General features: G+C 45.3%; 1 protein-coding gene across 4 annotated transcripts in view; it reads right to left on the minus strand.

The window, feature by feature from the left end:
* The window catches only part of FBXL20 (F-box and leucine rich repeat protein 20), a 39468-nt gene that overhangs the window by 3168 nt on the left and 23221 nt on the right, over positions 1-13079 (minus strand). For 3 of the 4 annotated variants that reach the window (XM_066336699.1, XM_066336700.1, XM_066336701.1), the window contains 10 exons: positions 12746-12880; positions 11681-11749; positions 11255-11350; positions 9421-9547; positions 7619-7693; positions 6334-6464; positions 3404-3464; positions 2459-2503; positions 1440-1496; positions 294-506 (listed from right to left, as the gene is read on the minus strand). In XM_066336699.1, coding sequence (XP_066192796.1) covers positions 294-506; positions 1440-1496; positions 2459-2503; positions 3404-3464; positions 6334-6464; positions 7619-7693; positions 9421-9547; positions 11255-11350; positions 11681-11749; positions 12746-12880 — 1009 coding nt within the window. The remainder of the gene's footprint in view (positions 1-293; positions 507-1439; positions 1497-2458; positions 2504-3403; positions 3465-6333; positions 6465-7618; positions 7694-9420; positions 9548-11254; positions 11351-11680; positions 11750-12745; positions 12881-13079) is intronic. The other variant, XM_066336698.1, reaches the window with a different exon arrangement.

Genomic DNA, 13079 nt, shown 5'->3' on the forward strand with positions numbered 1-13079 from the left:
TTCTATTGGAAAATGGATCCCTCCAAGTGTCCAAGGCCGGATGGAATAACCCAGGATAGCCCAAAGTGTCCAACCCAAACCAATTCATGTTTCCATCAGAAAATGAATCCCCGGAGGTGTCCAAGGCCAGGCTGGAATAACCCAGGACAGTGAAAATCATCCAACCTAACCCATCCCAGCTTCCCATGACTCCAAACCCACCTCTGAGAGTTCTTCACAACCCTTTTGAGCCCCAGCTGACGGAGACTCTGCCACTCCTCCCTCCTCCCTCAGGGACACCCCCTCGTGCTCACCCTGAGTCTCTTGATGCCGGCCCTGGTGATCTGCTGGCAGTCGTACAGTTCTATCCTCTCCAGGCTGTGGCAGCTCTTGAGGTGCTCCAGGGAGGCGTCAGTGATCAGGGGGCAGTTGTCCAGCTCGATCACCTCCAGGCGGTCGTGGGCGCAGGCGCCGTTCCCCAGGTGACGGATCCCGTCGTCCGTGATCAGCTCGCAGTGGGATAAACTCTGTGCCCCCAAAAGGAGTTAGGGGGGGTTTAAATCAGCTCCTGACAGCCCTCCCCCAAAAAAAACCAGCCAGGACCTCGCTAGGGGTGGTTTTATGGTTGGTGGGTTTGGGTTGGTTTGTGCTCGTTCTTTGTGCTGGAGTTTTTGAGGGATGATGTGTTTCCAAGGGGAAAATTTGCAGCTGGAGGAGGAAAATTCCTCCTTGGGGCACAGGGAGAGGCTGTGGCTGCCCCTGGATCCCTGGAAGTGTCCAAGGCCAGGGTTTGGAGCAGCCTGGGACAGTGGGAGGTGTCCCTGCCCATGGGAACAGGATGATCTTTAGGGTCCCTTCCAGGATCCAGGGGAAGGCAGCTCTGGAGGGATGAGATCCCTGGGATGGCAGAGAAATCCCAACCCACCTGAGCTACCCAAAAACCCACCTCTGGGACACCCCAACCCTGGCCCCAGGTCCAAGAAGCAGCAGGAACACAATGGCCCCTGCTCAGTGTGGATTTTTGGGGGGCATTCAGCTGGAAAATCCTCAAGGAGGAGGTAGGACCTGGGCCAGGAGCTGGAATTGGCTTTCCTGAGGGATGAGCGCACTGGAGAAGCCACATCCTCACAGGACAGGAGCCCCCAGGGCTGACACAGACCAAACCCCCAGAGATTCAGCCCCAAAGGAACTTCCCAGAGCCACTGAGAGTTCCAGCTCCACACTGCAGCCTCCTGTCCCACGGCTCCTGTGCAGGCAGATCCCACCTGGAATTCTGCTCCCAGGAAAAGCCCCACAACCCTTCTCCTGTGTGGGATTCCTGCCAGCAGCAGGGGAGGGACAAGAGGTTCCTCAGGGTGATGTTTCCAGCAGAATTCTTCCAACTGTGAAGTCAGGGAGTGTTTAAAAATCTCTTTTTTTTGGAGAAAGGAGATGCTGGAAGTGTCCCCTGGAATACTCACCAGGACCTGCAGCCGTGGACAGTGTATGGAGAGCTGGATTAATGTGCTGTCTGTTATCTGGAAAAGAAGGAAAAAACCTTTTCATGTTGGTGCTGGGCACAAGGACTTGGTTGGTTTTTTCTGGTTTTTTTGCTTCCTACCAAAGCAAAACTGCAGGATTTCCCCTGATCCATGAGATTTCCTCACAGCCCCTCAGGAATCCATCTCCTCATCCCATCATCTCCTGCCCTCAGAGAACTGGGATGCAGAGTTCAATCACAGGATTGTTTTTACCTCCCTTAAGGAGCTGAAATCAGCTCCCAAACGTGCCTCTGGCAGGACAAGGAGGGCTCAAATTCCCTCCCAAGACCCTACAGATTGTCCAGCTCCTGGTTTGAGGAATCCCACACACAGGTTCCTAATCCCAAACCCCCAGAGGAGCTGCCTGGGATGGATTTGTGCCCTGGCTCAGATTTGCTTCTTCCTTTTCAGGGTTGGTGTCATTCCCTCTTTATCTCCCGAATTTCTGCTGTTCCCAGGAATCACAATCCCACTCCCTTTGTCTCAGGCTCAATTTCCAATCTACCCTTGAGGCTTGGAGGTTTTTTTCATGGAATTTTGAGTCAATTCCACTCTTTTCTCTGTAAATGTTTCAGTTTGATTTCAATCCCCTGGAATCATTGCTGGGTCACAATTTCTCCCATGGTTTTCCAAAGCAGGGGAAAACTCTCACTATTTTTAGCAAAGTAAGATTTTTCTCTGTGATTTTTCCCCTCAAAAATCCAGGATTTTTTTTTTTTCTCACAAATCCATTCTCTGACCCAGTAGCTCTCACTATTAAATATTTTTTATTTACAGCACCGTTCCCATGGAATCCAAACCAAGGATAAAACCTCACTGCCAACATTTTCCTCTCCAAATCCAGCCACTCTTCCCACTCAGGACTCCACATTAAATTCTGATTTGGAGAAAATCTCCTGATTTTTCCACCAATTTTCCACACTGCTGCAAGAGAAACAGCCTGAGCTTCCATTTCCTACCTGGACACACTCTTCCAGATCCATTTTTTCAAGCTCATGGCAATTCTAGGAATAAAGAGAATTCCAAACACTTGCAGTGAGTGTAAAGTCCAGACATCAAACAGAAATATAAATAATATAAAAATCACAAATATAAGAAATATAAATAATATAAATACATTGCACAGTAAATAGAAAGTGAAATAGTATATTAAATAGAAATATTATCAATATAGAAACATAATAAATATATAAAAACATATAAACATAAATAGAAGTATATTTAAACACAACTCTAAATAAAAGATAAATATTAAAATAATATATTTAAATATTATAAATATTCAAGTAATATAACTATTTAGATTATGAAAATAGAAATATATTAAAACACCGATATGATAAATATCACCAATATAAATACATTATACAGTAAATAAAAATATAAATAGTACGTTAAATATAAATACTATAAATATAAATACATACGAAATAGAAACATAAACACAAATATAAAACAAATACGAACACAAACACAACACACAAAAATAAACACAAATATAAATTAATCACCACAAAGACAGATTCCTTTAAAAATTAAGGGGTTTCTCCATGAAATATCACAACTGGGAGGAAAGCTTACAACCTTTCTAAGGGATAATTAAGGAAATGTCACTAATTTACAGGGGTTTTTTTAATCATGGAGAGCAAAAGGAGTTAAATTTGGGTCCCTTCAGACCAACAATAAAGTTTATAACTCAAATCTTGAACATCTCCTGTGGTTTGGATGCAAATCCTCCCAGGTGGGACGATGCCAAAAAAAAAAAAACCAACCCATAAATGTTTGAATTTTAAGCTTCCACCCGAATTAAAAGTTTTCCCAAACCTGTTGGGTTTTGGGTTTTATTTTTTTTCCCCGTGCAAAGGAAGGGGAAGCAGGAGGGGAAGGAGGAGCAGGGCTCTTACCCTGGCCAGGGTGGTGAAGCCCACGTCGGTCAGCTGCGAACACCTCGCCACTTCCAATATTCTGCAGGACACAAGGGGAGAGCCGCGGTGGAGCCCCAGGATCCCAGGAGAAAGTTGGGAATGACCTCTGGAATGACCAACCCCCTGCCCAAGGAGTGTCACCCAGAGCAGGGGACACGGGGATGGCTCCACACAGGGGACACTCCGCGTCCTCACGGAGCCGCTCCGGGATCTGACGCCTTCATGGGAAGGGAATTCCTCCTCTGGAGTTTGGGGTGGGATTTGTCCCTGCTTGAGGTTTCTGCTCCTCATCCTGGTTTTGGGGACCTCTGGAAAAGGGTCTGGCAGCATCCTCTGACAGCCCTTGGGGGTGTTTGTGTGGATTGGGGGATATCTGTATGGATTTGGGGGGATATTTGTATAGATTGGGGGGGTATTTCTAAGGATTAGGGGATATTTGTATGGATTGGGGGTTATTTCTATAGGTTAGGGGATATTTGTATGGACTGGAGGGTATTTGTATGGATTGATGGATATTTGTATAGATTTGGGGTATTTGTATAGATTGGGGGGATATTTCTAAGGATTAGGGGATATTTGTATGACCTGGGAGGTATTTGTATGGATTTGGGGTTATTTGTATGGATTAGGGGATATCTGTACAGATTTGGGGATATTTCTATGGATTAGGGGATATTTGTATGGATTGGGGGGTATTTCTATGGATTAGGGGATATCTGTGTGGATTTGGGGATATTTCTATGGATTTGGGGGTATATTTGTATGGATTAGGGGGTATTTGTATGGATTGCTGGATTATTTCTACGGATTGGGAGGTATTTCTATGGATTGATGGGATACCCTCTCACCCGAGGTATTTGTGTGGATATTTGAGATATTCCTGTGGCTAGCTGAGATATTTCTATTGATAAATGAGGGATTTCTATGGATTGCTGAGGTATTTGTATGGATTGATGGGATCCCCTCCCAGATGAAGTATTTATATGGATATTTTAGATATTTCTATGGATATTTGAGATATACCTACAGATACCTGAGGTATTTCTATGGATTGATGGGATCCCCTCCTAGATGCAGTATTTGTATGAATATTTGAGATATTCCTGTGGATATCTGAGATATTCCTATGGATTGATGAGGTATTTCTATGGATTGATGGGATTCCCTCCCAGATGAGGTATTTATATGGATATTTTAGATATTCCTAAGGATATTTGAGCTATACCTACAGATATCTGAGGTATTCCCATGGATTGATGGGATCCCCTGCCAGCCCTCTCCTCCCCACCCTGACCAGACCCAGGGATCCCAAATCACCTTTGTGCCCCTCCTGGAGCCTCTCCAGCAGCTCCTGGTCCTTTGCTGGACTGTGGAGCCCACAACATTCCAGCTGTGCCTTCCCAGGGCAAGGAGAGGGGCAGGAGCAGGATCCTCTCCCTGCCCACACCATTCCCAAAACCCCTCAAGGATCCCACCACCCTCCTGGAAAATCCCTCAGCATTCCCAGCTCCCTCTCCATGGAGCTGCTCAACAGAGGATCAGCCTGTCCCCTGCTGCCTTAGTCCCAAAGTCAGCTGCTTTTCCAAGGGTTTCCAGAAAAAAACAACAAAACTTCCAGCAATCCCCTGAAAGTTTGCTGAGGATTGATTTGCACAGAGCAGCTGCTTCCATTCCAGAGTGCCATGGGGAAAAAAAACGGGAATAAGGGTAAAACAGACACTCAGATGCATCCCAGGAAGGGATAATCCAGCCAATGCTGGACTAAAGTGCTCCTAAAAACCTTCACAGCCTCACTGAGGGAAAGATTCTGGAAAGCAAAAAAACTCTGAGGAAAAGGCTCTGGAAAGCAAAAATTCCTCTGGTTTGCACCCCAGAGACAGATCCCAGCATGGAAAAGGTGTATTTCCCAAAAATCAGGCAGGTGAGCATGGAAAATTTAATATTTAAGGCCCCAGTGGAGATGTTTGAAGCCTTTTAGGGTGAACTGCTCGTTCCTGTGGGAGTGGAGAAAAATCCTGGCAGCTCCTGCAGATCCACAGGGGTTCCCTCCACAGTTTAAACCAATTTTTCTACCTTTATAGGAAAAAAAAAAATCCCTCAGGTTCCTAAAGTGCCTTTTGTATTCCACAGGATGGAGCTTAATCCTCTGAGGCTGAACATAAACACAGGAACCACTGGAATCCATCTGGGATTTTACCTTTCCCTCTTTCCAACCTTCTTTCTGGGCACTTTGTACCCAAATTCCTTCAATGGGACATCCCAGGGAGCAGCTGGGGTTTGTTTTCCCTTGGAAAACGGAGGTTTGATATTGTTGGATGTCTCTGTTTTCCCCTGGATTTGATCCAATTGCATTTGATGCCATTTCTTTGAGGCCACTTGGCTGTTGGGGTAATAAAAATCCCTCTTTTCTGCACACTTTATGGATTTTAGCAACATTTTTACTGAGGAAACTCATCCTAATAAAAATAAAACCTAAAAAAAAAAAAAAAATCCCAAGAAAACCAAGCTGAGGCTGGGAGCTCACCCTGCCAGGCAGAGGGGAAGTTTGCCCAAATTCCACCTGCTACAAAAGCACCAGGAAAAACCTGTTCAGTCTCGTGATGGGAGGAAACAACATTAGTTAAATGGGATTTTTTTTTCCCCCCCTCCAGTTCCAAGACAGAAATAACCCAATCCCAAATTTTCTTCATGGACACACTGGCAGCACCACGCTGGGAGCAATTTTTACTCGAGTTTAAACCCCAAGAATTTGGGGATAACTCAAAAAAAATCACGACCACTCCTGTTCCAAACAGCTGGAAAAAGCTCAGGGATAAAACCAAGGAAAACTTTTGGGGGTGGAACGGCTCAGACACCACCTGGAGCCTCTGCTGTGTGTTCCAGGAGGGGAAAATCCTGGGAAAACTCACCGGAGGCGTGGGCAGTTCTGTCCCAGGGCGTTGAGGATGGCGTCGGTGATGTTGGAGCAGCCAGAAGCACACAGGGACTGCAGCTTGTGGCAGCCCCTGCAGATGGTGATGAGCCCATCATCTGTGATTTGCTGCCAGGGGAAAAGCACAACAGCCTCAATCCAGGCTGGATTTCCCTCTCCCAGTTCCAAAATTCCAGCCCCAAAAAAAGTGTTGTGGGAATGTTTCAGTGGAGCAGCAGAGGGAGGATAAACCTCGTTGGGTTTGGGAACTTTGGGGATTTGCTGGGAAATGTTTTGGGGCTGGGCTGGGGGAGGGATGGGGGAAAGTGCTGGGATTCCCGCAGGGCTTTGCAATTCCTGCTTGGAAAGACACAGGGAATGTGCTCATCCCTGTTCCTGGGCACAGGGGTCTGTCCATCCCTGTCCTGGACACAGAACATCTGTCCATCCCTGTCCCTGGGCACAGGACATCTGTCCATCCCTGTCCTGGACACCGGGGTCTGTCCATCCCTGTCCTGGACACAGGACATCTGTCCATCCCTGTCCCTGGGCACAGGGGTCTGTCCATCCCTGTCCCTGGGCACAGGACATCTGTCCATCCCTGTCCCTGGGCATGGGAGGTCTATCCAGCCCCATCCCTGCACACAGGAGTCCATCCATCTCTGTCCCTGGACACAGGGAATCCCTCCAGCCCCATCCCTGGGCACAAGAGTCCATCTGTCCCTTTCCAGAGCACAGGGGTCTGTCCATCCCTGTCCTGGGCACAGAACATCTGTCCATCCCTGTCCTGGGCACAGGACATCTGTCCATCCCTGTCCCTGGACACCGGGGTCTGTCCATCCCTGTCCCTGGACACAGGAGTCCATTCATCTCTGTCCCTGGACACAGGGAATCCCTCCAGCCCCATCTCTGGACACAGGGGTCTGTCCATCCCTGTCCTGGGGCACAGGGACATCCTGTGTGTCCACCCCTGTCCCTGTGTCAGATGGCACACACACAGAGCCCATGCCAATCTATTTTTTTGCCACAAACACACGTTTGTGGCACTCAGAGCTGGCTGAGGGCCCCTCCAGGCAGGAGAAGTGCCTCTGTGGGCTCAGCTCTGCACGGGGACAAGAGCAGAGAGCTGCCAGGAAGGACTTTTCCAGCTCATCCCACAGACAGAGCTCAGGGCCAGGCAAGGCTCAGTGTCCCTGAGGTGCCAGCAGGGAGCTGCTGGTGACAAATGCCCGTGTGCAGGGCGTGGAGCAGCTCCCTGGGGCCACCCTGGGCCCAGCACTCACCAGGCAGGTCTGCAGGTTCAGCGTCACCAGCTCAGGACAGTGGGCACCGATGAACTTGAGGGCCTCATCCTCCAGCTGGAAGGGAAATCACAGGGGTGGGAACTGGGAATTAAAGCTGGGAAATGGGATTTGCTCTGGGGAGGAGGGAAAGCAGCACAGGGGCAGCAGCAGCAGGAGTGTTGCTGCTTTTCAGCCCATCAGGAGCAGAGCCCAGCCCTAAAAATGCTGCTCCTTATCCTGGGCCTGGCAGTGACACTGGATTTTATTATTATTGTTGTTGTTATTATTATCATCATCTTTATCATTATTATTACTACTACTATTAATATTACTATTATTACAATTATAATGATCACGATGATCATTATTATAATTACAATCATCCCTATTATAAATGATATATAAATAATTTATTATTTATTATAATTTATTGTTCTTCTTAGTCTTATCACATTATTATTATTATAATTATTCTCATCATCACCACTATTAGAATTGTATTTATTTATTATTTATTGTTATTTACCATTATTTTTATTCTGATCATACAATTCTCACTATTATTCTTATGACTACAGTCATAATAAAAGATAAGAAGTTAAAATTAAATAATTAACATACAAAAATAAATTAACATATAAAATTTTAAAATATAAAAATTAAATTAACATATAAAATACGGTACATTATTATATTATCATATGCATTATGTGTAATTCTTATAATTTTGATTATTGTAAAAGATAAACATGAACTAAATAATACAGCATTAAATATTTTAAGAACTATTTTTATATTATCACCGTGTTACTATTATTACTGTTGTAATAAGAATTATTACCATTATCCCTCTCATGAAATATAATAAATAAAAATGAAATAATGATATAACAGCATTTTATATACATTTTTATATATTATAACAAATTTTTCCAGAGCCCTCAATCCCAAATTTTCCATGCCCACACTCCCATTCCCATTTTTCCAGAGCCCCAATCCCAGATTTTCCATGCCCACTCTCCCATTCCCCCTTCTCCAGAGCCCCAATGCCGGATTTTCCATGCTCACACTCCTGAGGAGCAGCAGGACATCTCCACACTGCCATTCCCCCTTTTCCAGAGCTTCAAACCCCTGACTTTCCACACCCCCATTCCCCCTTTTCCACAGCCCCCAATCCCAGATTTTCCATGTCCACACTCCCATTCCCCTTTTCCAGAGCCCCAATCCCAGATTTTCCACACCCACACTCCCACTCCCCCTTTTCCTGAGCCCCAATCCCAGATTTTCCATGCCCACTCTCCCATTCCCCCTTTTCCAGAGCCCCAATCACGGATTTTCCACACCCACACTCCCATTCCTATTTTTCCAGAGCCCAAATCCCAGATTTTCCACACCCACTCTCCCATTCCCCCTTTTCCAGAGCTCCAATCCCAGATTTTCCACACCCACACTCCCACTCCCCCTTTTCCTGAGCCCCAATCCCAGATTTTCCATGCCCACTCTCCCATTCCCCCTTTTCCAGAGCCCCAATCACGGATTTTCCACACCCACACTCCCATTCCCCCTTTTCCAGAGCCCCAATCCCAGATTTTCCACACCCACACTCCCATTCCCCCTTCTCCAGAGCCCCAATCCCAGATTTTCCACACCCACACTCCCATTCCCCCTTCTCCAGAGCCCCAATCCCAGATTTTCCACACCCACACTCCCATTCCCCCTTTTCCAGAGCCCCAATCCCAGATTTTCCACACCCACACTCCCATTCCCCCTTTTCCAGAGCCCCAATCCCAGATTTCCCATACCTGGGTGCAGCCCTTGAGGGACAGGGCCCGGAGCCCCCCGCAGCCCCTCACCAGCGCCTGGATCCCGTCCTTGGTCACTTGGTCACACCAGGAGATGACCAGCTGTTCCAGCAGCGGGCATCCCTCGCTGGGGACACAGGGAAACGCTCGTTTGCCTCGGGAAAAACACCCCAGAAAAAGCCAGAAGCTCTGACATTCCCATTTCTGGGAAGGTTTTTGCTTCTTTTTCCTCGCCGAGGTCAGGATTATTACACTTGGTGTCTGGACTTGGGTGTTTATTATTTCTTATTTATTTACAGACTTGTGAGCTCTAATTAGCAAGTTGGAGAAATGAGGTAAAATGGAGCAGCTCTGACTCTTTCCAAGGTTTTATTTAGGCACCAATCACCCAATAACGAGGTGACATCTGTATAATTTATATTTCTGACCCAATAATGATCACCCAAGGCTCACAATGCAGACCTTTTCCTCAATTACACAAAATCACCCAAAGGAAGGAGGAGGTGAAGAAGAAAGACTCAGACAATGCTCCAAATCTTCCATTTTGACTCACATTTACCAAACCCTCAAATCCTCAGTTTCCAGAATTCCAAGGAATTGTTATAGTTTGGGGTCTGGGACTTGGGTGTTTATTATTTCTTATCTCTTTACAGACTTGTGAGCTCTAATTAGCAAGTTGGAGAAATGAGGTAAAATGGAGCAGCTCTGACTCTTCCCAAGGTTTTATTTAGGCACCAATCACCCAATAACGAGGTGACACCTGTATAATTTATATTTCTGACCCAATAATGATCACCCAATGTGGACTTTTCCCATTCAATTACAGAAAACCACCCAAAACCACAAAGAAGAAGGAAGGAGGAGGTGAAGAAGAAAGACTCAGACAATGCTCCAAATCTTCCATTTTGACTCACATTTACCAAACCCTCAAATCCTCAGCTTCCAGAATTCCGAGGAATTGTTATAGTTTGGGGTCTGGACTTGGGTGTTTATTATTTCTTATCTCTTTACAGACTTGTGAGCTCTAATTAGCAAGTTGGAGAAATGAGGTAAAATGGAGCAGCTCTGACTCTTTCCAAGGTTTTATTTAGGCACCAATCACCCAATAACGAGGTGACATCTGTATAATTTATATTTCTGACCCAAAAATGATCACTCAATGTGGACTTTTCACACTCAATTACAGAAAACCACCCAAAACCATGAAGAAGAAGGAAGGAGGAGGTGAAGAAGAAATTCTCAGACAATGCCCCAAATCTTCCATTTTGACTCACATTTACCAAACCCCAAATCCTCAGTTTCCAGAATTCCAAGGAATTGTTACAGTTTGGGGTGGCTCAAATAGGTTTGGGGTCTGGACTTGGGTGTTTATTATTTCTTGTTAATTACTGACTCACGAGCCATGAGCTCTAATTAGCAAGTCAGAGAAGTGAGGTAAAATGGAGAACTTCTCTGTCTCTACCAGCTCTTTTCGAGGCCAACCTGTCCAATCATGAAATGCCATCTAAATTATTTTTATTTTAAACCCAATAACTAACCACTTGAAATCTGCAATGCGAACTCCATCAATCAGTTACAGAAAACCACCTAAAGCCATGAAGGAGGAGGAAGAAGAAGAAGGTGAAGAAGGAGGAATCAGACAATGCCCAAAGCCTTCCATCTTGACTCACATGTATTATTACACACTAAAACCCCAAAATCTAAGTTTCCAGAATCCCAACACTGCCCCACTCCAGAGGGGACTCCCACAGGGAGGCCTACAGGTTGGCTGGAAGATTTTAGAGGTGTTTTCCAGCCTTAATGACTGTAAAATTCCACGGGAAATCCCTCCTACCTCAGTGCTTTCAGGGACAGGTTGGTTATGGAGGTGCAGGAAGCCAAATCCAGGTGCCTGAGTTTGGAGCAGAACTTGCTGAGGCTGGTGCAGGTGCTGGAAGAGACACACAGGGACATTGCTGCAATGGATTCATCCCAGGCCACAGAAATCCCACGGGATGAGCAGGTTGTGGGGAGGATGGAGGTGGGAACAGGGTGCTCAGAGGAGCTGTGGCTGCTCCTGGATCCTTGGAAGTGTCCAAAGCCAGGCTGGACCAGGCTTTGGAACAACCTAGGATGGTCAAAGGTGTCCCTGCCTTGGCAGGGATGGGAATGGATGGGATTTAACATCCTTCCAACCCAAACCATTCCAGGATTCCATGGAAAACCTCCCAAACCCCCAAGCCTGGCTTTTTTTTGGCACCCAGGGAAGAGTTTTACTCACGCGTCCGTGATCTTGGTACAACCATTGAGGTTCAACACTTCGATGTTCCTGCAGTTCTGGGCAAAGGTCCTTGGGGAAAGGGAAGGGAAAACGTTGGATTTGTCAGGCAGAGGGATCCCAGGGGTTTTATAACACGTCAGAGTAAAGTTTGACAAAAGGGCCCCAAACAGATTGTGGAAGAAAACAGAGAAAAATCAAGATAGGAATCCAGAGTAAAACCAGGAAAATCAAAAGAATCTAGAAGAAAACAAGGAAAATCAAAAGAATCTAGAAGAAAATCAGGAAAATCAGAAGAATCGAGAAAGAAGAAAGGAATCTAGAAAATCAAGAAGGAAAGCAAAATGAAAATCAGGGAGAAAAATCAAGAAAAGAATCAAGAAAGAAGAAAATCTCTGAAGATCAAGAAAGAAAGAAATAAGAATAAAAGAATCAAGAAAACCAAGAAGAAAAGCAAAAAAAAAAAAAAATCAAGGAGAAAACCAAGAAAATTCAAGAAAGAATAAAAGAATCAAGAAAATCAAGAAGAAAATCAAGAGAAACAATAATAAAATCAAGAAAAATAACTCAGAAAAACAAGAAGGAAATCAAAAAAGAAGAAAAGAATCAAGGAAAGAATCAACAAAGAAGAAAAATATCAAGAAAATCAAGGAAAAAATCAGAAACGAAGCCAAGAAAATCCCTGATTTCTGCTGCCCCACTTCTGGGATGTCCCAGCCTGGAGGCACCAGATTCCCCCATCACCCTCAGCCTCAGCATTTGGCTTTATTTTTCATGAGAATTGAGACAAGTGGCTGCTGGCTGAGGTCAAAAATGATAAATTAAGTGACAAAACCCCTCATAAATTAAATTATAAACCCCCTGACAAATTAAATTATAAAAAAAAAAATTAATGAAAAAACAACTTTACAAAAAGATTAATTAAACGTTAAATTAACTGCGAAATGAATCATCTCTATCACTGCTCTCCAGGCTTTGACATCCTGAAGGAGGAGAGGCTCAGATCCTCCAGAACCAGGGATAAATTCTCCCACTCCTGGTTTTTCCAGCCCAAAGGTGCAGCTGTACCTTAAGGCGTTGTCCCCCACTCCCAGGCAGCCCCGAAGGCTCAGCTTCCGCAGGAATCCTCCACATCTTTTGGAAATGTTCTCCACCACTCTGCCCTGGGGAAGACAGGAGGAGCCACCTGAGAACCCCACAGAGCTCCAGGAGAAGTTCAAGTGAACGTTTTTTTTTGCAGATGAACAATGGTTTTGTTATTTAAAGGGAGAAAACGGTGCTAAAGGGAATTAAAAAAAAAAATGCCATGGGAATGGGCAAAAGGGAGGGAGAATTACTCAGCTTTTGAAGATGGAGAGACAAGGAGCAATCAGCTAAAGCATTCTGAGGAATTTCCTGTGTT

This window comes from Sylvia atricapilla, chromosome 27 (assembly GCF_009819655.1).
Source record: "Sylvia atricapilla isolate bSylAtr1 chromosome 27, bSylAtr1.pri, whole genome shotgun sequence".
In the NCBI taxonomy this organism is placed as follows: Eukaryota; Metazoa; Chordata; class Aves; order Passeriformes; family Sylviidae; genus Sylvia; species Sylvia atricapilla.